At 39.2% G+C, this 27427-nt stretch overlaps 2 protein-coding genes across 3 annotated transcripts in view; one reads left to right on the top strand and one right to left on the bottom strand.

Annotated features, from left to right (window-relative positions):
* The window catches only part of tmem117 (transmembrane protein 117), a 57368-nt gene that overhangs the window by 13907 nt on the left and 16034 nt on the right, over window positions 1–27427 (top strand). For both annotated transcript variants that reach the window (XM_066668477.1, XM_066668479.1), the window contains exon 3: window positions 12849–12981. In XM_066668477.1, the coding sequence (XP_066524574.1) occupies window positions 12849–12981 (133 nt within the window). The remainder of the gene's footprint in view (window positions 1–12848; window positions 12982–27427) is intronic.
* LOC136693756 (succinate receptor 1-like) lies at window positions 702–15221 on the bottom strand. The gene is made up of 3 exons (XM_066666895.1): window positions 15185–15221; window positions 9253–9330; window positions 702–1264 (listed from the first exon to the last, which is right to left on the bottom strand). Exon 3 carries the CDS (start codon window positions 1237–1239, stop codon window positions 733–735), a length of 507 nt encoding a protein of 168 aa, XP_066522992.1. The 5' UTR covers window positions 1240–1264; window positions 9253–9330; window positions 15185–15221; the 3' UTR covers window positions 702–732.

The following is a 27427-nucleotide window of genomic DNA, read 5'->3' as shown; positions in this document are numbered from 1 at the left end:
TCATAATTCTTAAAAAGACAAAGCTGAATTTGATATAATATGAATATCAAACTTAAACAAAAGTACACAGTGCATGTTACTCAAAACACAAACACTTGCAGTCATCAGTCCATGGGTTCTTTCCTGTGGTTCAATTTGTTCAGAAAATGCCACACAGTTTCAAAGGGAATAAGTGGGATCCATTAGCACATAGTAATATGTTTGTGCCCCCTCCAGGGTGTATTTCCGCCTTGCGCCCAATGATTCCGGGTAGGCTCCGGACCCACCATGACCCTGAACTTGATAAGGGTTACAGATAATGAATAAATGTGTTTGTATGATTTTAAAGAGATAGTTTCAATGTTTTATCTAGAGGGAAGTGATTTATACCAATAAATATGTGGAACTTCATATTGATCAGGAATGTTTGTATCAACACAAGTTGCATCTGATGATGTACAGTTTTAACTCTTTAACTCTGGTAAACCATACCAGGGCCAAAGCCTCATATCAATATTCAACTCTGAGGAAATCCTATCCCCAGCATTGGCTACAATGTAAATACAGAATATCCCAAGCCTATTTTGATTTCCATGTGACATACCTCTTGAACATAGGTAAAAAAAAAAAAAAAAAAAAAAGACCTTGAAATCAATGTACATCCCCAAGAAAGCTGATTTCACAGCAGTGGCTGTAAGAATTCAGTTTTATGTCACCTGTTATCTAAATTTCTAACTGAATTCTTACTGCTCTTTATCCCTCTAACACTGCGTCCTGAACTCCCACCCTCCTGCTGGCTCTGCTGCACATCTGTCTTGTGCCCCTCTTTAGCCCCTTCCAACATTTCTGGAAGCGCTCACTAGCCAGAATGTACAGCAGGGGGTCCAGACAACTGCTCACACTGCACATAGCCTCTAAGAACTCATTGGCTGTGTAGAGTGTGTTTACATTTTCATCAGTTACATGACCAGTGTATCGCATGAACACCAAAGTCACAATCATGATATGGTACGGCATGTAAGACACCACAAAAACCACCAGAGCTGCTGTGATGAGAACAAGAGGCTTTCCAGCTCTGCGGGAAATGCCAATCTGCCGCCTGCTCCTCTGCCTCTCTTGCTCCCCTGGCATGCTCTTCAGCACGGTCATCATTTTGGCATAAAAGGAACTCATCACCCCCAGTGGCAGGAGGAAACCCACCAGCGTACGCATCAGCGAGATGACCGTCATATAAGTGAATGGGCCGTAGAGGTGGTCCATGCAGACACTGGCATTGTCAGGGCGACTGAAAGCAAAGGTTACAAAGAAATCAGGAATGGATCCCAGCAGAAGCACAAGCCAGGTGAAGACACAGCAGATGCAGGCTTTCCTATTGTTCCACCAGCGCAGCGAGCTGATTGGGTGCACTGTCCCAGCATAACGATCAAAACTGATTAGAGCCAGGAAGAAAATGCTCCCGTAGACATTGATGTTGAAGAGAGTTTTCTTAAGTTGGCAAAATACATGGAAGCTGGCCAAATAAGGGCGCTGTGTGGTGAAGTATAGCGTAAAGGGCAACAGAAGGAGCCAGACGAAGTCGCACAGGGCCAGATTTAACAGGAACACAGTCCCGGTTGTCCATGAGCGTTGACAGCAGGTGTAGTTCAAAATGGCTGCAACATTACCCAGCACACCCACCGGTAGACCGATGATAAACAAGACAAGCAAGATGGAGCAATACCATGGATCATCCCTGAACTTACCGCAGAATGGAGTGGTCAAGTTAGAGTACGCCAGCAAAACTTTGTAATAGTGATCTGTATGGAGACATGGAAAAGAACTTTTCTCAGATTGAGTGGAATCTAAAGAGAAGTCATTTAAAATGTTTCTGAAGTGGACCTGTGAGTATAGTATTCCTAATAGTTGTCAAGTAAGTTTTTAAATATCCTACTTTTTTATTGCAAAATGTTCCCATTAAACAAATCCGCAACAGTGTATAAAGTGCAATTACTTAACACATTTTCAGAAGGTGTAGTTTGAGTGTTATATTATTATTTTGCTATGTCCCATGGTTCACATTAGTGTTTAACTTGTTTGCTGTGAACAGTCTTAATTGCTCTGAGAACGAGTATTCGTGTCTTGAGGTCCCAGGTGTGCTTGATTATTTTTTTTAATTAAAGATAGGAAAATTCTTTAAGATTTGTTTCAGCAATGAGCAAAATCAGCATACTGCATCTATGTAACATAGTAAAATCAAATGGATAGGTGTTTGCTGCGATTCCAAAAATAAAATATCAATGTAAGCATTTAAGATAAAACTTTGTTGGTAAATTTAATTATTGTAAATAAAATCAATATTGTAATTTTACATTATACAGATCCACATAAAATGCACTATATGCTCTGCGTATGTGAGCGTGTGTGAGAGAGAGGTTGGATCCTACCATATTTATTGGAGTTATTGATGAGGAGAGGGATCATGCTGGCACACGACTGCTCTATGCTCGCTCTCTGTCTCCTAGCTCCATCTGTCTCATCAATCAGCTCACAGCACTGTGTGTGTGTGTGTGTTTGAGGAAGTTGCTCTGGAAATGTGAGCATAGGTACTGAGAGCCATGGTGTGTGTGTGTGTGTGTGTTTCTCAGTGCCATCTGGGCTAAACTCTGTTCACTTTAATCTGCTTTAGTGTTTTCATTGGTGCAGGAAAACCAAGTTATTGCCATTTTCTGTCTTTCACCACTGTGGCTTTTTACTGCACTCTGAGGTCATCTCAGTTGTCTGAACTACATCAATTTCAGCAGAAGTCGTTTTCCAGGAGTAATTTTGCTTTTAGATGAAAAACTGTATGATGTTCACAAATTACAGGACTTGCAGGATATAACCACTAGATGGAAGTGTCTGCAATGTGTTTGTCCAATGAAAGACACGTATCTTCATTTTTGTTCACTACTCATTCGAAAACAGGAGCATCACATTGTGTGAATATTTCATGACGAATAGAAATGCTTCAAAATGACTTAAATAAAATCTTTTTACCTTGACTTCCATTTAAGAAGTCCTCCTTGGCAAAAACACATTCTTTTATAGAAAATAAGCTCAATGTAAAAAAACAGTGATAACAATGTTACGAAAAATCACGATTAGGTATTTCCTGACATCACACAGCCTTAGAGGGCACATATGCAAATGTGGCTAGTGTGCATTTTTTAAAAACATTCATCAACTATGTCTCATTACTAAGAGAGCAGAGTCCGTCCTGGTTAATTTGATTTAGTGCAGTATGGGAAACAGAGAATAAAAGCCATTGTACTTATTGCCTACCCCTACTTTTAGGTCTAAGAACATTATTTTTTTGGTTTTACATTGTGCTAAGTCTTTCCCATTCTTTTGTGTCTATTTTGTAGACACCTACAAACTCTAATAATGAGTTTATCACAATGATATATGTTCCTGACATTCTTTGGTATGAATGCCTATGTATCCAGGTCAAGTACACGTTTTCTTCACTTAACTGCTAATCAATTTTTCCTTCTACACCCACTCTGTCTGTCTTGCATGTCCTGACTTTTGCAATGATGAATATTGGTTCTTATCCTCCAGGACATGGTGCTGCACAAAGGCCAAAATGACTACAAGCGGACGACTGAATAATCTCCAATCAGCTTTGGTCATAATTGTATTTAGAACATTTAGTGCACACTCACACATGCTGTTTTTCATCTTTGTGACTTTCTCCATTTTTACTGTATTTTTCTCTTCTTTGCCTCTCTCTATCTCTCACTCTTTTTCCCACTCATACAAACACACAAGTAATCATTCATATCTACCATTCTGACACTGTTCACCTCCGCCAGAGCCATGACGTTGAACACCCAAAGCAATTAAGTTCATTCATGCAGTTCAATCCAATTATGCAACTGAGACAAACACCGAAATTAACCAAAGTGAGCTCAGTACAATAACGACTCAGGGTAAAGTCCAGCTGTAAGGGTTTCAAAAGGACATTTTTCTTACTAATACGTCAAGGTATTTCCAGAAATGTGTTCCAGGTTGTGAAGGCCCAGTGATAATGACATATTCTGGTACACATTTAAATACACACGTTGCCTAAAAATAAAACAAAGTATATTTATTGCTACTGGTCAGGACCACACAGCATTGTACAATCAGTACTTCTGGGCAGAACTCAAAAGTCTCACTCTAAAATAAAAGGCATTATTATTTTCATTATTTCCCTTGTTGAATACAAGTGTCAGTTTCTCTCAAAGATAAAATCATAAAAATATGGGGATAGGGGGTTCCCTGGAGGTTGTGATTTCCCAGGTAGGTACTAAAGTGAAAGAGTTGCAATTACAACCCTCTGCAATTGCAAATTGAATTCAATTTCTGGTTTAGCTTTTTCAGTCCATATTCAGCCTTGATACTAATTTGTTTATTACTATACTTTGATAACTTTGAAACAAGATGTTTTGGCATTGTCATTTCCTTGGGTTATGCAACCATGCTGTGCTGCACCATACTGCACAGTGCAAATATAACCTGAAAGGTACTCTTGTATTGTAACCAGATAAAGCCGCACAATACAGACATAAAACAAACAATGTTTGGCAATGCTGTCAGATATCACTGATGATTTGAAAAACTGTATGCTGACAGTAGCAGTTCTAGCTTACTGTGTTTCAGTGTGTGTTTTAGAGGAAAGGTTCAGGCTATGAATTGTAGCAATTACAATCGCTTACAGTCAGAACCATTTTGTGCCAAGTGTCACAAGCATGAAAGCATAATGTATGAAAGTTAGCCTACAAGAACATTTATGGCATACATTTCCAACATCCAAGGCCATGTTCAAAAGGCTGTTTATATATGAGGTATTCATTCATTTAGACATGTTTCTCTTTCTTCAGACAAAAGATGAGTGCCTGGGCAAAGTTCCAGACTTGTAAAACAGAATGTACTGAATATAGAAATCATGTGGACATAGAGTATAGACTTGTCTAAAGTACATATTCTAAGCTAAAACATAAATATAGATGCTGAGTAATTGTTGGTGAACATCTAAGCAGTGTTTCAGGTTACTGTTTTAGTCTTGTGGTGACTGTGTACAGTAAAACAACATAAAGAAGAAGCCTAAAGTTAATAAGCTAGAAACCAATGCACTAGTATGCAATTTAATAAATGGTCTATAACTTAAACTCTAGAATAGTTGAGAATGCCAAAAATATGCATTAAAAAAAAACAAAACAAAAAAAAAGAAGGAGCTGTGCGGGAGTCTTGAACTGTCAATGGTGCCTGTTTTGTGAAACGGAGATTGCTAGGCTTAGTGTGCCATGCATGTAATCCCCACTTATCCTGAACTGGTACAAGAGGAGAGGGTGGAAACAGAAACGAGAAAGTAATGTAAGCATTCAGAATGAACAGTTCTGAATGGCTTTGACTGTATGTTTTTAAGCACACATTAACACACAAGATGGAGCATTCCTAAAGATGAATTCATAATTGTTTGAGAAATTGAGATATTGTTTGTGAGTCAAAATATCAATATTGGAATACATATATACACCGTATCGCTTCCTTTTGTGGTACATTATTGCTGCACTGGTGCCAATTTATATTTAAATTGAAATATGTAGGCGCTCTAAACCAGGGGCACACAACTTCTTTTAACCAAGAGCCGATTTCACATAAACACCTATATCAGAGGGCCACAAGTTCATTTTTACATCAGGTACTTACAAAAAATGTCTTGGTCATTGGGAGATACCGCATTGCCTTTCTGACCCCAACTGATTAATGTCAGGCTCCAGTGAAGTGGTCACAAGTCTGAGCACTGCCTGCAGGTTCTCATCAATTTGTCTTGTTCGTAGGGGAGGTTTATTCAGCTTCAAAAGTGAAGAAATGGTATTCGTTTGTTTTAAGAAAATACATTAAGTTGATTTTAATTCATTTAATCCATTTGTAGAATATACTTAAATATTTGTGTTACATGAACATAATTATCCTAATACTTAATCAAACATAAACCAATCAACCCAAATGAAAGAAAATTAATTCAAATTAATTAATCCAAGGCTCTTGGGATTTCTGTGATATCACAGGATGCATGTGATGTGAACACGTGAGCTCACATATGAGCCTGTGAATAAGGTTGAGACATGCCTCCTCTGCCTCTCATCATGTCTAACTGGTGGAGTTGCTTGTTCGTATTCTGTCTCTTCTTTAATTGGTGAATATGTCCGTCCGTCAATGTTTTTGTTTAAAGCTGACCAATGAACTCAAGAATTCACTAAGGTCTTATCCATCCAGTCAGTTACACTCCATGTTTTATTCAATCAGCGTTGGAGAAGTGCTTGATAATTCTTAATTTTGCTGAGGTTGGTGCGGTGCTTTGGGAAAGTGATGAGGAGAACAGAGCTTCAGAGCCCAAGGGGTTTCAGTCTGTTTGAGGAATGGTAAGTGTATTTTACACAAAACTTTGTTTTCTAATATCTCAGTAATGGGTAGTGTATTGCTAAATGCTGCTAATGTGCACAACACTTGAAATTAATGTGTGACACAATAGCTGTAAACTTGTTTATTACACTCTGTAGTTCCCTTAGTAACGTTTACTCCACATTGTAAAAGTTTATAGTCTAACCTTTAGTAATGATTATTTCACAGTACATGTTCACTTCACTGTGTAAATTTCATAGTCTCTACCTAAGTAATGTTTACTGTGTACACAAGTTGTTTCCTTGTGTTTAAAGTAAGCTTCCTTTGCGAATAATATAAATGTTTTCATAATATTGTCCTGTGCACAATATCTTTCTTAGAATTATACTTAGTTGTGTGCATGTGTGACTTTATACTGAATGTAAAATTACTGGAAATCTCTGCTCAAGTGTAGAGTGCAACGTTCGATTTGTGTGAGAAAGAAAGACACACAAGACATGTCCCAAACCTCATCTTTCAGGTGTGCATTCCTCTTAGGTATGAGTAGGAGAAAGGGAGTGAGAACCTCTTTCAACTAACTTAGTAGTACTTGAATTTCTTTTACAGAAAGGATTCACAACTCTCACTAACCACATGTTGCATATCTACACCAGTCAGCATTACTTCAGCATTCACAATCTCCTTCTCTGCCTGTGACAACACAGTCAGCCTCAGGTGAAGTGCCCCCCTCACAGTCACCAGCCCCACAGGTTTTTCCTAGGCACAAGCAACTTCCACACAGCCACCAGCAACCCAGGGACCACCTACTTGAGGATGTGACAGAACGTTACTGTTCCCAGCAGCCACATGGCCGTCAACAGCTTCATCACTCCTTTATGTTGTCTCAGCCATCACAGATCATGCCACGGAACAGACACAGAGCAATATCCTGAAGTCATCATCTTAGTTACCCTGATGAAGATGGTGAAAATGTCCATAATAACAAAAAAAAAGGGCACAGACCAGTAGATTCCAAACCCCTAATGGACACACTCAGGAACACCTGCAAATCATTTTATCATCCCCACAGTGACCTGGCTGTGGATGAGAGACAGGTTGCCACCAAGGCTAAAACTGGGACGACCCAATATATAAAGGCATAACCCAAAAAAGTGGGTGTTCAAGCTGTTTGTCCTGGCTGACTCAAGGCTAATGGCTACACAGTAGACTTTTCATTTACACTGGCAATGAACATGGACATGGCCTGTCTTATAATGCTGTTAAGTTTTAGCTCTTACACTGTTAAGCTTATAATAATGGACAAAAGGTGACACCGTAAAATCTAGCTAATATTGGACAGACCATGTACATTTTGAATTATTTTTAGCATTTGCTAATGGACACACAATGAAGTTTTATACAGTAATGTAAGTTTAATTAATGGTTGATTTTGTCAAATTTGAATGAATATTTTGTCAAGTAGAGTGATAAATGGCACTTTTACTAAATAAATGACTTCACAACGTTTCATTTTAGAAATGTATTGTGCATTTATACAGTATTTAATTCATACAGTCTACATATTTGTGACACGAAGACTGTTTGTGATTGTAGTGGGTTTGCCAATTTTTCCAAATTAGTAATGATATGTTTTGACAAGAAATATAAAGAATTTCTAAAATCTGAATTGAATTTTCAGGGTTTGGGCCAGTTTTTTTTACGCAATGTTTGTACGCAAAGTAGTGTCGTAGTCATACAGCTCCAGGGACCCAGAGGTTGTGGGTTCAAGTCCCACTCTGGGTGAGGAGTTGGCATGTTCTCCCCATGTTTGCGTGGGTTTCCTCCGGGGGCTCCGGTTTCCTACCACAGTCCAAAAACACATAGTAGGTGGATTGGCGACTCAAAAAGTGTCCATAGGTGTGAGTGTGTGATTGAATGTATGTGTTGCCCTTTGAGGAACTGGCGCCCCCTCCAGGGTGTATTCCCGCCTTGCGCATAATGATTCCAGGTAGGCTCTGGACCCACCGCGACCCTGAACTGGATAAGCGGTTACAGATAATGAATGAATGAATGTTTAGTCACATGGGCCTCATTTATAGACAGAGCTGAAGTTGTTCTGAACATTTTTAAATAAAACATATGTATTACAAGTGCTTTTAAAGGCAAATAAAAGAAAATATGCAAAAATCTAGAAAATGTTATTAGACCCTTTGGGGTTAATGTAATAGAACTAACATAAGTAAAACCAACACAACAAATTAGCTTTAGATCAACTTTAACTTACATAAGTAAGTTTCATTAACATTACTAAACCATATTCGGATAACATTAAGTTGGTATTTTAAGAACATATTAAGTTTATCCAACTGTAAATTACACTGGATCAACAAAATAAACTTAAGTTTAAAGAAAGCAATCATATTGTGTGGAAAGCCAATGATGTATTTTTGAGCGAAGTAGTAGTTTCATTTTGTCTTTAATGATTAATTATTCCTCAGTAATTATGTAAATGTTACACTATAAAATAAGTGGTTAGTTCCTGTGTAGTTGGTATGTAAGTACTGTGTAATTACAGAAAGGTGTAATGATATAATGATAGTTTACCATGTTACAACACAGTTATTCCTCAGTAATTATGTAAAAGTTCCTGTGTAGTTATGTAGATAGTGTAATAATTGAGTGGCATACATTGTTTAAGGTTAATAATAAAGCAACCCGTTTAAATAATTTCATAAATGTTACACTGTGAAATAATGGACATCTGCTGTCCTGTCACAGAGTTTAAAACTGAAACTGGTTACAATGTCTCAAACATAATAAATATAAGCTACATGTTAGAAATTAAGGCAAATCCAATTGAATTTCTTAATGTATGTTAATACATACCTGCCAGAAAAGTCTTCTGGGGGGGGGGGGGGGTCTTGTCTCAGTCTGTTTACTAATGTAATTACATGAGAGGATGTCCTGTAACAAATATAAATATTCAATTGTGTAATTACAAAGGCAAAACTGAAGTTGTTACATAATGTAATTACACAAGCTTTACTACTGTAATCCATCTGTAGTTAGAGAAAATATAAAGTGGGACCGTTTTTTGTATAGTGAGATTCCTAGTGGTACCCACGGCTAGTAGTGATGACTCCTAGTGATGAATAGGAAAGTCATGTAAGTGGCTGTCAGTGGAAGTCTATCTTCATTTGAACTGTTCTGAATGTGTTGGACTGCAGTTTCTTGAGCACATGTAATAAAACCAGTAGACTACTTGCGTGGACACACATTGTTCGATTTAAAATGTTTGCATATTTTAGCAATTTAACTAAAGGACCTTTGGTGAAGCACACATTAACTTACCATGAGAATGGGACTGAGGACCACATAGGAGAGCTTTATAGACATTACTTCAGTTAGGTTATTTCAGTACATGTCGAGAAATCAGGGATCATTTCGCAATGTGAACTTAGACAGGCCTGGCATGTGAATGTTGAACAACTATATAAATGTTTATATGTGAAACGGAGCTGAACACGAACGTGATCCTGACATATCTGTTAGTGGAGTTCAGTTATTTAGGGCCACCTGCTTGTCTGAAGTTTGCCTGTAGGGTAGATCCAGGCAGGGACTGATGACAGATTTTAAGTTGTTCAGTAAACTGGCTGCACTGAGCCTAAGGGGCCTAGCGTAATGGACAAATAAATAGGTTGATCAGTCCTGAGTGGTGTCCGGATGTGTGTCCAGTGAAGAGGTTAACTCAGGCCACAAATCAGCCGCACACGCCAAATCTTTCTACGGTCTTATCTGCAGGTCACAAAGGGGCTAATGTATCCATTCACACCTATCACTTGTAGACTGTCAGGTTAAGACCTGAGAAAACTCTTATGATGTTTCCAGTTAGTTTGGGAGGTGTTTTAATCCAACTAAACTATTATGACACTAGATAGCAGAAGATACGCACATACCTTGTGACATTGCATTCCAGCATCTTATAATTGTCTTCTTGGCACATTAAGATTGAATTCTGCACATGTTCAATTGCATAGAGAGACTTACACTTTGTGGTCATAATGATAGTTGAATATATGATAATACACTAGCAATGTATTATTGTGTCTGTAGATAGATGACATTAAATTTAGAGCCACACCATATAATATACAGTCATGATAAGGCAGTTAAGGGAGATTCTTTTTGTTTCATTTATTTCTTCAATATTTATATGTAAACGGTCAGAAAGAGGTATGGTACAAGTACATCCAGTGTTGTTCCTTAAAGGTAGATTACATTCTCTTCTACAGTGGTGAATATTTGTAATCTTTAATTACAGAACTACGTAAAATAAAATGATATAATTCCCTGAGATTAAACGGGGCACATGAAATCAACATTTTAAAATCTACAATTATTTAGAATAAGGTGCAATTATTTCCTCTAACTACAGTTACTGAATGTGCACACGAGGGTACAACCACAGTGACAGAGTGTCTGACATTGTAGAAGCCAAATTGATGCAAAGTGAATAGAGATACTTCCAGAATGTATAACCTTTGAGACAATAGCTGTACCATATTCTAATTTAATAAATAAATACAGGAGTCAACACTGAGGAGAATTTATTTAGTGCATTCTCCTATGTTTAATTACAAAAATCACGTTCGTAGTTATTGTTTGAAGACAAGAGTCTTAGCACAGCAGATGTAACCAAATGACCTTCAATGTAGAGTACAGGGGGTGGTTCTTGTTACCACCAAGAGCAAGGGCACTAAAGCAGCCAGACCTAGGTATATAGTCATGTCAAAGTTTTAAAAAAGGACATGTAAGCTGGTATGCAGGCATGTAATTCTGGGCAGAAAGGTACAGAAATGCCAAAGACTTTGAAGCTTGGAATGTGAGAACCAGAGCTATATCTGATTCTTTCTCCTGCAGGAAGCCAGTAGATAGATCTCAGCTAAGGATTCACATGGGACATCTTCGGCAGTTTATGCCTCAGCTGCAGCATTCTGAATGCTTCGTAATGAGAAAATGACAGGAGGGAACCACAGTAATGTCTAGAAATGATGACTAGAACTTGCAAGAACTTGCAAGCAAACTGAATGGGTTATATTCTCTAATCATCTGATGTAGTAAGAAACTGTAGAATCTGTTGTTAGACATCATGTTATTTGAGAAATTAAGTTGATCATCCAAGATAACTTGGGTGGCACTGTGGGACTGCAGGTAGTTTCACTACCACACGTCTCCAAGATCTCTGGGTCCAGCCTCTTGGGTCATTTTTTATGAGGAGTATTCTCCCCATGTCTGCTTGAATGTTCTCCAGGTGTAACAGTGTACACCCACAGACCAAAGACACATGTTGGTAGGTGGATTGCCTGTATGAAAGTGACTGGTTGAATGTATGATACTCTGTGCTGGATTGGCAACCCATCCAGGGTGAGTTCCTACCTTGCACCCAGAGCCACCGCAAAACTGATCAAGGGGAACCAATGAAAGATGATGAATGAATCATCCAAGATACCATTTTAGTCCTTTCTGCATAATATCTGTATATTTGTGCAGAGCTCTAGTGTAATGCAGAGCTATGCAGATAGTTAACTGGGTTTTGTCATTCTAGGTGGTTGGTCTTCATCCATAAAGAGATATTAGAACGTCAGATATATTGAAGTAGACATGTAAGATGTGGTTTGTGGAAATGTGAAGTTCAGCTGGGTCTAATCATCATAGCATGTGTGTGCACCACTACAAATGATTCTTACTGAAGCACTGCCTTGCAGAAGAAATACTTGTTGTGCTCAGCTTTAAGCAACGTCCTGTCCAATGATACATTTTAAAGTGCAAACTTAATTTCCCAGAAACATCAAGTCAGAGGAGAAACAGAAGGACACAATTATGCATTCAGAGCAGCTGCGTTCCTATCTGAATCAATCTCACTCTCTCTGAGAAAAAGCTAGCAAGGGAAGCAGAGAGAGGAGATAGAAAGAACATTATCCTGAAATGATTTGATTTTTTGCGATCATTTGATTCTTCAGGGAAGAGAAAAGAAAAGGCTTTACAGGTTGTGCATGTCAGAGAAATCTCTGTGATCATATAAAGTCATCACACATCCCAAACAGGAGATCACCAAGCACATTATGAGGTGACTCTCCTGATTGAAAAAATGCCCTGCAGAGCATTGGAGGGTTTATACAGTGCAAAAGCCATTATTGCAAGACGAGTCTTCATTAAAGTAAACGCAAAGTGATAAACTTGATCTGAATACACAATAAAACACTTAAGTCTGAGTCTTTATTTTCTTTGTTGTCTCCTTTATTGGTTTTTATGTAGTGTAAACCATATGTAAATATATAACCCATGCTGATAAGCACTGGTATAGAGAAATGCTGCAGAAGACTATTTGCTTTTGTGTTTAGAATATTTACTCTCCTGTGGAGGTTTTTAAGAGATAAAACTGTTTGTCCTCACACTGAGCCCTTCTTCTCTCTGTGTACTAGGGCGATACCTGCGTCTGAAGATGTTCCGTGAAGACCACGGTTCCTGGATGACCATGTTCTTCAGCACCATCCTCTTCCTCTTCATCTTCTCTCACATCTACAACCTCTTGCTCCTCATGACTGGAGGCATGGGGTAAGTCTCCATGTGTTTTGTGGTTGTTTGGTATTTGTATTTCCGTGTTCTCATATTTTCCTCTTGATTATGAACACACAGTAGGTCAGCATGTGTATGCACAAAAAGTAATAAAACAGCAGCCAAGTTGGAACACTAGAGGCAGTCCAAACATTGACACCTTAGTTTGTTTGGGTACGATTTGCTTCATGTGTACACTACACATACAGAGGTTTGTAGACACTAGGAATGGGTGGTATCCACACTTTTCAATATTTTAACAGCATAAAATGTTACCAGGGAATGGAGAGCTGTTGGGCTGTTTGAGCCTCATATCTGTGAGTGGGGGTCAAGTGAAGGGTTTTTGGTCTGGTGCTGGACGAACAGAAAAGTTTAACTATAAGTAAAGTAGTAAATTTTCTACACTGTTTAGGAATACATCTGGCCAGCTAACTGGTACCTGTGGCTTAGCACACCACAGCAGATGATTTTTCCAGTGAACTCCAGTCCAAGTCACACATATATACAAGATAAAGCCTCATACCGAATTAAGGGACTTCTGGATATCTTGCCTGTTTTCAGCTTTAGTCTTCTCTTTTAACTCAAACTCAGCACTTAACTCACAAATGGGCCACTGGGCTTGTTTTTTTTCCCTCCACCCGTTTTCACCCGTTTTTTTTTCACCTCCACCCTGTGACAACAGCAATCAGTGAGCGCCCCCAGCGCCCCCTCCCTGTGGCTCTCTTAAAAGCACATGAATGAACTCTGGCTTGTATTTAAAAACACAGAGCAGAAATTCAACACACCACACAAGTCGTAATTTTGAAATACTGCCCCCATTTTGAGATAACATCCACATTTTTAAATACTGCGGTATACCTGAGCTCACCACAACTAATGCCACCTATAGGATACAGCTGTATGAAGCTCCCTGGCAGATAATCTGATGATCAAGTAAAATATATTTCTTAAGGGTGAGAAAGATTTACCTGTGAGTAAACATGTTAAAACACTATGTAATATTGCAGTAAATACAATTAAAAAAAATGCAGTAAGGCTGCATCTTTATAGGTTTTCTTGATTAGAAGGATACAGTTAGAAGAACAAAATTTGTTTTCTTATATTTCTACACTCCAGAAACTGATAATCTGAAACAGGTTTTGGTGTGTAATCATAAATACCGAGCTTCATTAAAGGGTAACTTAATAAGCTAACGAATTAGATATATGTGGTAATATACACGTTTTTCATTTACTGATAAGAGAAATAGATTTTCATATCTTAGTTACCTTTAACATGTACACAATATTGTACATCCATGTACAGAAGGATTTTTCCCCCTCAACATTAGCATGGCTGTGACTGGTGTGAGAAGCCTTCTCTTATCAGCTATTTGGCCTCAGTCATGACACAAGACAGATACTCCGTCTTAGGGTCTGTTTCTTTACCTCAGTCTCTAACATCTATGGTTTCTGAGGCAGCTCAGAGCCTAAGAAGGACGGATCATTTCTCTCTGAGATTGAATGTGTTTGTGTGAGTGTTCAGACTACGATATCTCTCTCCAAGGTTACACTCAGCGGACAGAAGAAACACCATTCTCTAAGGAACATGTGGCCTGATGGTGGTGCCTTTATGGTTTCTCACCATTGATCACTTTCAAACGTTTGCAGTCAGTATATGACTGCATCACAAAAACAAAGTCTGAAGGATTCATCATTTTTTAAAATCGCAGTCAAAATTATAAGGAAGTTATATTTCAACAGCTTAAATTTCTGTAGATGAGATCATCAGCAACAAAAAACTCATGTGCAGCAACTAACCGAAAAATCATTCACAGAAAGTACTAGCAATTTTAGATGCAATTGAAATATTGATATGAAACAATCTCAATGCGACATCTCCTTAACCTCTTTCCGCAGTAACGCCCCCTACGGTTCCGCCGGAGGAACCATTTTTATTGATCAAAATGTGTTAGTTGATAGCGTCAAATGATTTTATCCCACAGCCCTCAACACAAACTCATATGTTACAGAAGTAACACAACTACCCCCACACCGATTTTCAGCCGCCTACACTCAACCGTTTTCCAGAAAATAACAAAGAGATTCCACCGTGCTCGGTACTGATCTTTTACACCTGGAGCAGGACGCCATTTAAACTCGGACGTTTAAACCATAACAGACATGTAAAATCTCTTTAAATTCTGTCTTAAAATATAACTTACAGTCTCAGGAAAGGAGCCGGGACGGTGAAAAGCTCCAAAAGAAAATCCCTTTCTCACCACGCCACAGTAAACATGCCTTTATTTCCTGCGTAACAGTAACGCACTGTTCTTGTCCTCCTGGCGCCCAGGCAATGGAAAGGTTTTACGTAATGTATTTGTGAATTAAAAGCTGAGGGCGTTCCTTCTTAGATTCAGTGTAGCTGTGGACCAATGAGCGGCTGCCGGCAATGATCGGCGTCCTATTAAACGAGGGGAGGAGGGGTGCGCTAATGGACGTCGCTCTTCACATGGATTCGCTTACAGCTCTCAGCAGGCGGGTCCGAAGTGATTGACACCTCTCTAAACCAATAGCAGGGCTTGGTAGATGAAGTGGCGCAGATGAGCGCTCCAGAGGCGCACGGTAAAGCAGCGCCTACGGCTGGACGTCATCCGAGCCAAAATATTTTTAGAATAAACGTAGCTTTACTTGTTTTATCGCAGAACAACCAAATAAAACGTTTATGTTTTGTGACAGACTTTTTTGGCCACTTTGAGGTACATTTTGTCTACTTTTAGAAAATGCTGTATAACTCCACAATACTTGACTGTTTTTGCTTACATTTTTATAAGTTGTCTTACAAAACCCTAGTGAATCAGAAAATGTAAAGAAATGGCAAGTCTGTTATCCTCAGCACCCAGTGAAACATAGTTTACCACTAAAATAATAGGTGTCTTTAGTTTTTTGCCATTTTTTCTATCTTTAAAGGTTCTCAATTGGAACTTTAATGATGGAAACAAAAGTCTGAAGGTGAATAAATGCCTTGGCCCATCAGTTTAAGCCTTGAATACTATTTGTAGAACTAGTGTTAAAGTGGAGTAGTACAAACCGCTATAAAATGAGACGAAAACAGCATCTGTGAAAAGGGGTAAAATCTTTAAGTCTTTCTATCAGCTCAGTCCTCGTCTTTTGTAGTAAAAAAAAAAAGTGTTAGACGTGTCCTTTCGGTGGTCTGTTTAAATCCAGTTTTGTTCTGGGGATAAATTTCGTAGCTTGTTTGTCCACTCAGGTCAGGAAATTGTTGAATGAGCTGGTGTAGACCAGGCTTTGGGTCATTTAGTATGGATTGTTGAGGGCATGCTGATGTGGTCAGCTCGTTTCTCACACACCCGAAGCCATGTCAGAGACATTCATCATAGCCCTTTCTCGGATTGGGTGAGAGACAGGAAACACATCACTGAGTATCATTAGTCAATGAAGAATTGACCTATAAACGTGGAATAAAACATAAGGGTAAATTACATTGTTTTGTTTCGAATCTTTGCCAGTGCCAGTGCTTTACTTTATACACATTGGACAGTGTAGTGGTGTAATTGCTGCTTCTGCTGTTTTGTTGTTTGATAAGAGCTTGATTACATTTGGTCCAGCAGCAATTATAGCAATTATATTTCAGATCGTTCTAGTAATAGGACAGCTAAAAACACAACGAAATGATATGGCACACATCAGTGCCAGTGGGTGGCGCTGTGACACAGCATCTGTGTCCCTCAGGCCACTGTGAGAGACTCCTCTTTCTGTTCTGGAATGACTCTCTCTCTCTCTCTCTCTCTCTCTCTCTCTCTCTCTCTCTCTCTCTCTCTGTCTGTCTGTCTGTTCAGTAGTCAATCTACTTTTCTGCCCGTCCTGTCAGGGTCTCAGTGTGGAATTTTTGTCATGAGAAATTAGTGTTTACACCTGTGTAAACAGCAGACACAGAGATACCCCAGCATGCCCACAACAAACAGGTACCACTTGAGGAGAGAGAGAGAGAGAGAGAAAGAGATAATATTTAGGTGCTAGGGTCACATTTCTATATATTTTAGTTATGTTTAATCAAGCTCCTGTTATAGACATTAATCAGTACTCTGAGTACTCAGCATTTCCTTGTGTTCTAAAACCCCTGGCAAAAAAAGTACAAATTTGTACCATTACAAATGCTGTTTTAAAACACAATTTTGGTGTATTAAAAACTGTATTTTCAGTTTATTACGTGAAAAATGTAAAACAAGTTAATGGCAATATAAAATGTGACATTACTTTTACACACGCCGTGATTTATTTGTCATTTGTTCATTACATTCAACAAATCAGCAGTAACTGTATTTATTGTCACTTAGAAAAAGGAGCCATGTGATGTAATTTAAATATGTCATATTTTCTTCTCTGACTTCTCATTGGCATGTTTTCAGGGCTTCCCAGACAATGTGGCATTATCATAAATAAATTATTTTTAGATGCATCACAGCTGTCTTTTGAATCAGCTCCTGAAACATCTTAATCTGACGTTTATATTGGCTCAGGCTCATGATATAAAAGTAAAACATGGATTGTTATAAAGTAGTATTGCATTGGAGTGGCCTGGAGGAGGGAATATCGAAACTCATTAATGCTCAAGGGTTTCAAGTGATAAATTAGTTTCAGTTTTTATGTTTATGAAATAAAAGGCTTGAGACAACTGTAATAACTTCTTAACAATATGCAGCTTAAAAATCATGTAGGCTATAGATGCCAAAGAAAATAGATGCATAGGGAATTTTTTATTGTGTCTTGACACTGAGTAGAAATCTAATCTAATAGTGGGGTACCTAGAGATTCTGGTCCATATTATTCATCCTTACTGATATATAGACTGTCGATCAACACCTCTTCAAAACTCCTTGGAGAACGAGAGAGGAATAAGAAATAAAAATGGGCTAAAAACAAAAGCATGAGAATAGGGGGGGTTTGAACTGGTGAAAAATAAAAAAAGTTCTGGCTCAAATTATACTGGGGAATGTTTTAGATGTGAGTCCTGGTATTTTTTCAGGGTTTATTTTCCAGTGTGTGATGTTTTCTACACAACGGAGTAGTATCAGCAGGACCAGGTGTAGTCTGTGTTCAGTTGAACATTTCACAGCAGTTGATTTGTATTTGTTTGTTTTGGGTTGTAACAGGAGGTTTAGACACTCTCTGGAAGACACTGTTCACACAGTTTTATTTCCAAATCTTTTGTCACATTTTTTGTTTGTCTAGGTGTGTTTCTTTGTTAAGATTAATTTCTTTTGTCTGCTTCATTGCTCTTCCTCATAGTGTGGGGCTTTGTTTCAATTCCACTCTTTACATTTGCACATCTGTGTGTCTGAGCTTTTTCGATGCCCCTCCTTTCCTAGCTCTCTAGGTGTGTGTGGGGGAGGGGGGTGGGGGGTGGGAGTTGCTCCTGTCTGCCTGCTGTACCTCTCTCATGTGTAGAGCTTAGAGCTGTCTCACCTGCCGTCTTTCTGCTCAGACAGCATCTGTTGCCTCTCATCTCATCTCATTGATATTCTTTTATTCTCCATGACCTTCCTGCCTGCAGGGGGCCTATTCACCCAAAACCCCTCCACCACTCACACACAAATCACATTTAAGCTACAAATGTGTGCTTTCGTCCGTGCCGTGTCTCTCTGTTAAATAAGTCATATTAGCATCGAGCATTGGGTCCGAATTTGAAGGTCCACTGGATGGGATTTTTCTATTCAAATGGAATTAAGAAAAGACTACAGTGAACTGGTTGCTTCTCTTGACTGTACCTGGATATTTTTATGTATGTATTATAGTGTCACTGTTATTTTACAATAAGAGACAAAAGGACACTTCCAGACGTCTAAAATATTATCTTATGTCCCCTTAAATCTGCTTTTATGACACTCTTTATTATAAAAAGAGTACTGTACAATTATAGTGTTTTAGTCTGGTTTTATACTCTTTAATTACATTTGACACATCCAGTCCATGAGACACAATATAAACAAGCAAAAACCTTTTGAAACTGGATACCACTGCTTAATGGAATAGATTGAACTATTTCGTATGTGAAATATATGAGTAAACATAACTTTAAACCTGAAAAAGCTCTCTGTATGACAGTATATCAGTTTAGATTATATATTTCCAAACACCACCTTTACATCAAATATCTTTTCCTCTTTCTAAAGCCCATTTTTCCACTTGTGGAAAAGTTCTCTGCTTTAAAAGAAACCTAGACTGTAGTGAAGCTCAATAAAACACTGAGATTAGCTCTGGAAAGCCTAAATAATAGAGAGGATTTCTGATGGATGCTGGAATGACTGTAATTTTATTGAACAGGGTGTAATGATGTTTAAGGAAAAGCCAGACTGTCACAGAAATAATGTCTATTCACCGCAAGGGTGAAGTCTTACATTCTGCACATTCAAGATAATGCTGGGGTCTTTAGCGTTTAGCCTGAGCAGGGGCTGAATGACTGATAGAGCATGTCTAGCTGAGCAGGAGCTGTCTCACAACACCACACAGCCCCGCAGTCTGATTGGAGGCAGAATATCATCACGGGACGCTAACCTGCACTTGCTGGCTGCTTCTGTCTTTGTCCCATTTGCCTGCTCACTCAGACTGTCAGATCAGGAGACCAAGCACAAGGAGAGAGAGAGAGAGAGAGAGATGGAGGCAAAAGGGAAAGTGAAAGACAAAGAAAGAGAGAGGGGCATGGGAGGAGCAGACCCTCTCCATTTTCCTCATCATGACATATTAAGGCGTCCATTATGGGCATAAATCATTTGCTAATTAAGTGATGTTATTTAATTAAGAACGCCCGGTGCATGAAGATGTCATTAATCACGCCCGATTTAGAGCCACACAACATCTATGCCTGGCGGAGGAAAGGATCTGCAGGGACCCTGTGACATATCTGCAGATAGAGAGCGAGAGAAAAAGAGAAAGAGGATAAAAGAAGGTGGGAGAGGGAGGGGACCAAGAGAGCAAGCTTGATTGAGAGGGGTGTGAGTGATGGAGAGAAGATGATAAGGAGGGGAATAGTAAAGAAAAGGGGTAGAAAAAAGAACAAGAGAATGAGTGGCAAAAAGAAGAGAATAGACAAGAGGGAGGGAGGGGGAGGGAGAGGGAGTGAGAGAGGCAGGGAGAGAGGGAGAGAATGTCACTTATTTTGGCCCCAGTGTTCAGTGCTGGAGAAAGGAGGATGAGAAAGTGTAACACACTGGAAGATCATCAGCTACACTGGGATTGCTCAATAAATATAAATAAATATTGTTTGTTTATTGCCATGGCAATATTAGATTTGCAAGAGTGATATCGCAAAAGGCTGCAATATGCAAATGAGCCCTCTAACCAATCAGATTTTATTTAATGAGCTGTGTGAGACTTGAACAATTACAGTTTCAGGGCTTCCACTAGTGTTTACATGAATAAATTATTAAATATTTATATATACATTTAGTTAAATAATAACTAAATCTCAAATGTTTAAACCAGTTGGGAGTGTTTTCCCTTCAGGGATTAAGGCTAGCCCTTGACAACACAGCATTTTGTATAATACTTTTTAATTGAAAAATTGAAACTTAAAGAAACTGCTGAAGTACTATTCTCTTTAAGAAGTGCCCAGTCCAGAGCGGAAGTCTACTGGAGTTTTGGCCTGAGATCCACCCCTCTGCCACATATTACAGTCCAAAGCACTGGGTTGTCAGGTACAGAAACATAGCATCCTGCAGCCATTAAGTGACCAAGTGAACAGAGATAATGTTAGATTTTACCAGACACAAAAAGCCTCAGTGCCCTTCTAAAAAGCTCCATGACTAAAAACGGTGTAAAACTAGAGGAAATATTGGCAATGTGTTTGAAAGATGGAGGCAGCATAGAAGCAGCAAACTACCAAGACTGATTCAGAGTTGGCCAATTTTCTACTGAACAGGTAGCATTTAAAAAAAGTCAGTCATAGCAATGATTGAAAGATTTTAGGACTTTGTTTTGTGTTTTTTATATGAAAAAGGTGAGAAACAACATGATTGAAAAGTCTATGGTAAATACCATAGTTTTTTATTATTTTTCTTTTAAAAACCTGTGGCAGTTTCATGTGTGTTTCTCTGTGGTGTGTGTGTTTTAAACAAATGAAGGAGTTTTGTATGAAAAGCCATCTATTTCATTGAAAGACATATGTTTCATTGAACATTTCACTTACTGTACAACACAGTTTCTTGGAGAACCCACTGTCTTTCATATTTTAGGTGTTTTCCTGCCACTACACATCCCCCTGACCTAAAGAAGGGCTTGCTAATGAGCTGCTTGTTTGGATCAGGTGCAATGGGAGAAAGGGAAGCACTAAAATATCCAGGGGAGAGGGTGTTCCAGGACTGGAATTGGGAATCACTGCTGTAAAACATCTAATTAAGCAAGACCAACTGTGCTCTCTTGGACTCTCTTGGAGCACTGAAATCCTGCACCTCAGAATCCCTTTCTAAAGCTCTTTGTCATGATCCATGCAGTTATTATTTTGGAAGTACTGATAATACCCTTGATACTCTAACATATATTTTTGCGTGATTTCTCACTAAACCAGTAATCATGCACCTTTCACCATGCAAAGGTGAAACCAGGTGACACTTCAGTGGCAACTCGAATCTCTGACTGTCTCTCTGACATATCTACATGGATGAAGGAACATCACCTCCAATTGAATTTATCCAAAACGGAACTGCTGGTCCTCCCAGCCAAGCAAGCTATTCTCCACAACATCAGCATCAAGCTAGAGTCCCTATCAGTGGCTCCCACCAAGGCTGTAAGAAACCTAGGTGTCATGGTTGATGACCAGCTGACCTTCGCAGATCAGGTTACCACTGTAGCTCGATCGTGCCGCTTTTCCCTATTCAACGTAAGGAAGATTAGGCCATACCTAACTCAACATGCAACACAGCTCCTCGTTCAGACGTTAGCAATCTCCCGTCTTGACTATTGCAACGTCCTTCTGAAAAGTCTTCCGGCCTGTGCTGTGAGACCGCTACAGATGATCCAGAATGCTGCAGCAGGCATGGTTTTCAACCAGCCTGAAAGAGCACATGTCACGCCCCTATTAGTTGAGCTGCACTGGCTACCCTTAGCTGCTCGCATCAAATTTAAATCACTAATGATGGCTTTCAGAATATTCACTGGCTCTGCTCCAGTCTACCTCAATAGACTCTTAAAACCATATGTTAGCGCCCGCCCTCTCCGTTCCTCAAAGGAGCGCCAACTAACACGGCCAACCCCCCGTACAGGTCAGTCGAGGCTATTCTCATCTCTGGTACCACGCTGGTGGAATGAGCTTCCAAGCACTATCAGAGCAACAGAAATCCTCTCCGCATTCAAGAAATCCTTGAAGACCCAGCTCTTCTAAGAGTATCTCTTGCACTGAAAGTCTTTCTTTAATGCACTTATTACTTCCTGACATATTGCACTTAATGTAAGGTATTTTGTATAAATTGTGCTGTAGTTTGAATGTTAGATCCTCTTTTGTAAGTCGCTTTGGATAAAAGCGTCTGCCAAATGCATAAATGTAAATAAATGTAAATGTAAATGCAAAGCTATCACATTACTATAACATTATCTCACGTTTAAACATGTGAATATGTTTTAATATTTAACTATTAATTATTTTATTCATTCATTCCTTCGTTTTCTGTAAACACAAAAACAAAATGTTCCTGATAAAGGTTGGAGTCAGAAGCACTGGGCACATGTCACGGTGGGCACACAACAGGGAGGTGGAAAAAATTGTCCAGAAGTGTCCATTTAATTAAACTAAGCTCACAACAATGAACCAAAAATAATAAATGAGAGAAGTAATATAAAGTACAAATAATAAAGAGAACAGAGACTGAATATACAAAGACACACTAATACACACTTGAACTAATCAAGGACTAGAGAACTACACAAGTGACATGTAACTAGAAACCAAATTATAGGAGTTAAAGGGAATGTCTATGATTGTGGATAAACACAGTTCTCTCTAGTTGTTTACATTCAGAAGCTAATTAGAAGCTTTTAAAATGGAACAGTGTGTTTGAGGGGAAACAACATTGTTGTTTTTGTTTGTATGTGGCTGAAGTTTAACTTGTTTGTAAGTTTTGTTTTTTCACTGTGTGAATTATCACAGAAACTCAATTGTAACTTCAGTTGTTTAGTTTTGTAGCACCTTCTGTGATGCAGTTATCCATCTCCTGAATTTGGGTACATTTCCACTTTAAGTCACCCAAAACAGCAAAAGTCAATATTACCCACCTATGGAGCAGGAATAGACCAAAATCCTCATCTCATTTTGTGCTTTTCAACATTTGGAGTTCTCTCCATTGTCTAAAAAACTACAGATGCCTCTGCCAGAGGGAGAGGGAGAGGGAGAGGGAGAGAGAGAGAGAGACTAACACACAGTACCAGACAAATTAGATCAGTTTCCAGCACACAAACAGACTGGAGAGCTAGCAAATGGTGAGGAAACATCTTCTTAATTTTATAAAATGTGTTTTTGATTCCAAATGTTACTGTCACCTTTAAGGAGGAAGACTAGGCTACAAAGGCTAACCAAAGATCAAGACCAAATCAAGAAACAAAACAAACTGGCACAGAGCAGAGAATAGACCCTTACAGAGATTAGAAATCTAACCCAATCCAAAAAAGGGAAACAAAAGTGTAAATAGAGACTAATTACAGAGAGAGTAGAAGAAGAAAAAAAACTAAGTACACCTAGATGTACCAAAAGATAAAAACTAGCTCACAATAGGCACAGGCTGAATACAAACACAGAGAAGACCAGAAATAACAGAACAAACCAGAGACGTAACCAGATCAAAAACCAGAACTAGAAAAACAAGCAGAGGCAAAACCTAAACAGAAAAATACTAAGGACAGAACTGAAGCTAGAACTACTACATACAAGACCCACAAACACAGAGGCTAGACTTGTAAAGACAGGACAAATGGAAACATCCGGGAGTGAGTAACGAGGACAAGGGGTGTGGCTAAAAAAACACAAGGACATAGCAGGTGGGGAGAGGGAGACAGAGATGCAGGGAGAGATGGCCTGTCCTAACATCATAAGGCATGACCACACCTGGAAACAGGGCATCACGCACTCACCCAGTCATACCTCACACCTGTTACGCTGCACTGTGTATGTGTATGTTGCTCTCTCTGTCTCTGTAAAATTCTAGGTTCTGCAGTCTGTCCCAGGCTGTGTGCTTGTTCATCCGTCTAGAGTTCGTTCCAGATTCCAGTTCATGTATTTGTTCAGCGTCCTGAGTCTGTTCCACAGTCCAGTCCAAGACACACCTCATTCTGTTACGGCTCAACCCTAGACTGGGTCGTAACACACCTAAATATTCTTTCGTTCAGCCAGTCCACCTGTCAAATACAACATATTTGTTACAGAAATTGTGATGCCGGGGAGTGGTGGGGTGTATTGCCTTTTTGAGGGGGTATAAACTCCTCCATTTACTTGATAACTTAAGCCCAGAGTCAAGCTTAATCAAGAAGGAGTTCCTACTGAACGACTCGCACCTTGGGCTTGAGGTACCCAGCGAATACTCAAAACCATTTAATTCATTCATTCATTCATTCATTCATTATCTGTAAGCGCTTATCCAGTTCACGGTTGCGGTGGGTCCAGAGCCTACCTGGAATCATTGGGCGCAAGTCGGGAATACACCCTGGAGGGGGCGCCAGTCTTTCACAGGGCAACACACACACACAGATACAGGTTCACTCACACACTCACAGCTACGGACACTTTTGAGTCTCCAATCCACCTACCAATGTGTGTTTTTGGACTGTGGGAAGAAACCGGAGCACCCGGAGGAAACCCACAGGGACAACACACCAACTCCTAAAACCATTTCAGCATTGTTTTAAAATTGTAAAAATATATGTTAATTTTAATCTAAGCCTGAAACACATTCCAAAAAACTGACAGCAGTAGTTTAAGACTCGAAATTTTGTCAGATGCTTGACATTCTTAAAAAGGTGATGTAATCAAGCCTGCCTATATAAGTTGTATCCAGACAAGGCATAGTCCTTTATGAGCAAGAACCTATTGAGGCTTTGCCAATACTGTGTCAATGAACAATCCAGCAGTTTAAGTATAATGAGAGGTTGCAGGGACTGTAGGCATTTCACCTTCTACAACACAAAGTCATTTCAAATAACCGGGTATTATCACAAAACAGCTATGTTAATAAGAACAAACAATAAAAGTGTTTTGAAACCGAATTGATTCATCACTGCTCCCAGTTTAATAAATATTTCATGAACGTATTTTAGAACTAGGGGTGTATTTTTTTTGGGAGTGTGAAGATTTATTGCTAGTGGTCCCAGTATTTCTCGTCTGTTTTCCATAAACAACAGTAGGTCTTAGGGTAGAGATAAATTTGCTGTTAACTCAGCGTTTGCATACGCATCATGGTTGCCTTGCATATCCTGCGTCCTTTTTTGCACGTTGGTTGTGCATGTCCTCAGAAAATAAACAATACAAGTAGCAAGATGCAGTACAAGCATAAACAGTAAGGGCAGTGCAGGTGAAAACTGGATCACAATGGCGGAAATTTTAAAGAAGGCTGTTTCAAAGCCAAGTCTGCAATTACCTCTCTAGTGGAAGCTTCCAGTTACATGTGTAGCACATAGGCTACATGTATGTGACCAGTTATACTCACACTCATGGACACACAAACACACACATGTACATGCACATGCTTTGCCTGTGTCTCTAGATAAATGTCAGATTGATGGCAGCAAGGTCATGGAGGTTGGCTTCTGTAAGCTGTGGTGTTGAGACCTCACCACTCGATCAATACAGAGCGAGAGGTTGAGAGAGATAGACAGAGAGAGAGAGAGTGAAAATAAACAATGTTTTGTCTGCAGTTTATCTCGCCCTGTGAAGGGCCAGGAGGCCAGAGCAGGGCACATATAACAAGGTCACTGGTGCCCTGAACTGCTGAGCTTGAAGCATCTTGACCTTTGCCTACGAAACTGAAGATCTCAGTCCATGATGGATGTGTTGTTTCGGATCCCACTTAATAAGCTGAACCTAAACGTATTTAACCCCTGCAAGCTGTAATTAACACAGACAACCAGAGCCTGGTGTATTTCTGTAAGAATTATTTCCCACTCATTGCTTATTCTGTTGATTCTGAACCTTCAGTAAATACACCAGCTTTGTTCATAAAAAATTCAGTGGATGATATTAGGGCAGACTTTAACTGCTGGTTTCCTAGAAAAAGATTAAGCTTAGTCCTGTATTATATCCGTTTTCGCAATGGAAAACTACAAATCAAAATGCGGTTTAGTCCAGGACTAAGCTTAATCCCTGTCTGGGAAACCACACCAAAGGCTGCTAGACTAAAAATTCTCATAACCAGTGTTCCTTGCCCCCAGTGATTCTTTGTGTGCTCCAGACCCACTGCAACCCTGAACAGGATGATGCAGTTACAGGAGATGAATGAATATTTCTGAATCTATAACACTAAAGTGCAAATGTAATGCGTTATATTATCCACTATACAATCACATATCACATCAATAATCACATCAATCAATACATTAGACCATCAATCAGTCAATCTGCCTTTATTTAAACTGGAAGTATATTGAGGATAACTCACAATTTAGCTTAGCGTTCTATAATTAACATATAAAATTGGGACTAATAAAGAATAATAAAGACTAATATAAAGACTAATAAATCAAAACTGTAAAATAAATCTGTTGATCATATAAATAAAAAAATGTGTATCCAAAGGTTTCCTGCATTTCAAACTTTTATAAGTCTATGTGTCTTTTTGCTATTGATAATTGATAATTATGCAAATTAGCTGTGCCGCTCTTTCTACTTTTTGGTATATCAGCCTGCTTTAGTGCTCAGTTGTCTTTGTGTTTTCCTAATCTGATTGAACTGGGACCCAGATTTTCTCCTTGGAGCTCCTTCTCCCACAAAAAACACTAGCTCTGAGGCTATGTAGGCCAGGGGGAGGGAGCTGAGCTGAGAGGTGTGTGTGTGTGTGTGTGTGTGTGTGTGTGCCGTGCTCTCACAGGTCAAACCAACAGGAGGAGCGCCTGTTCCACTGTTACTGAGACAACCGGGCTAGTCCTGTGGGAACAACAGATGCACATATAGCTAGATCTATACATCAAGAGCAACATATTTTGTGTGTGTGTGAGTGTGTGTGTGTGTGAGAGAGAGAGAGAGAGAGAGAGAGAGAACAAGAGAGACAGTACTTACCTCAGGCCACAGGATCCTGAATTACAACTCAATATTCCCATCATATTGAGTGTGGCTTTACAAGCAGAAGATATCATAAATTAAACTGTTCCAGCTCTGTTAGCTGTCAGCTTAGCATTCAATATTCCCCATAAAACCCAGCTTGACATTTCTAAATATTGCACTCCATCCAAGTCCCCCTGAGGGAGAGTAAGAAAAA

Source organism: Hoplias malabaricus, chromosome 4 (assembly GCF_029633855.1).
Source record: "Hoplias malabaricus isolate fHopMal1 chromosome 4, fHopMal1.hap1, whole genome shotgun sequence".
Lineage (NCBI taxonomy): Eukaryota > Metazoa > Chordata > Actinopteri > Characiformes > Erythrinidae > Hoplias > Hoplias malabaricus.
Note: the sequence above shows the minus strand (reverse complement) of the source record. Positions and strands in the feature narration are given on the sequence as shown.

Excerpts from the sequence above, each read along its gene's own strand:
- LOC136693756 (XM_066666895.1), bottom strand. The coding sequence starts at position 1,239 with ATGGACCACCTCTACGGCCCATTCACTTATATGACGGTCATCTCGCTG.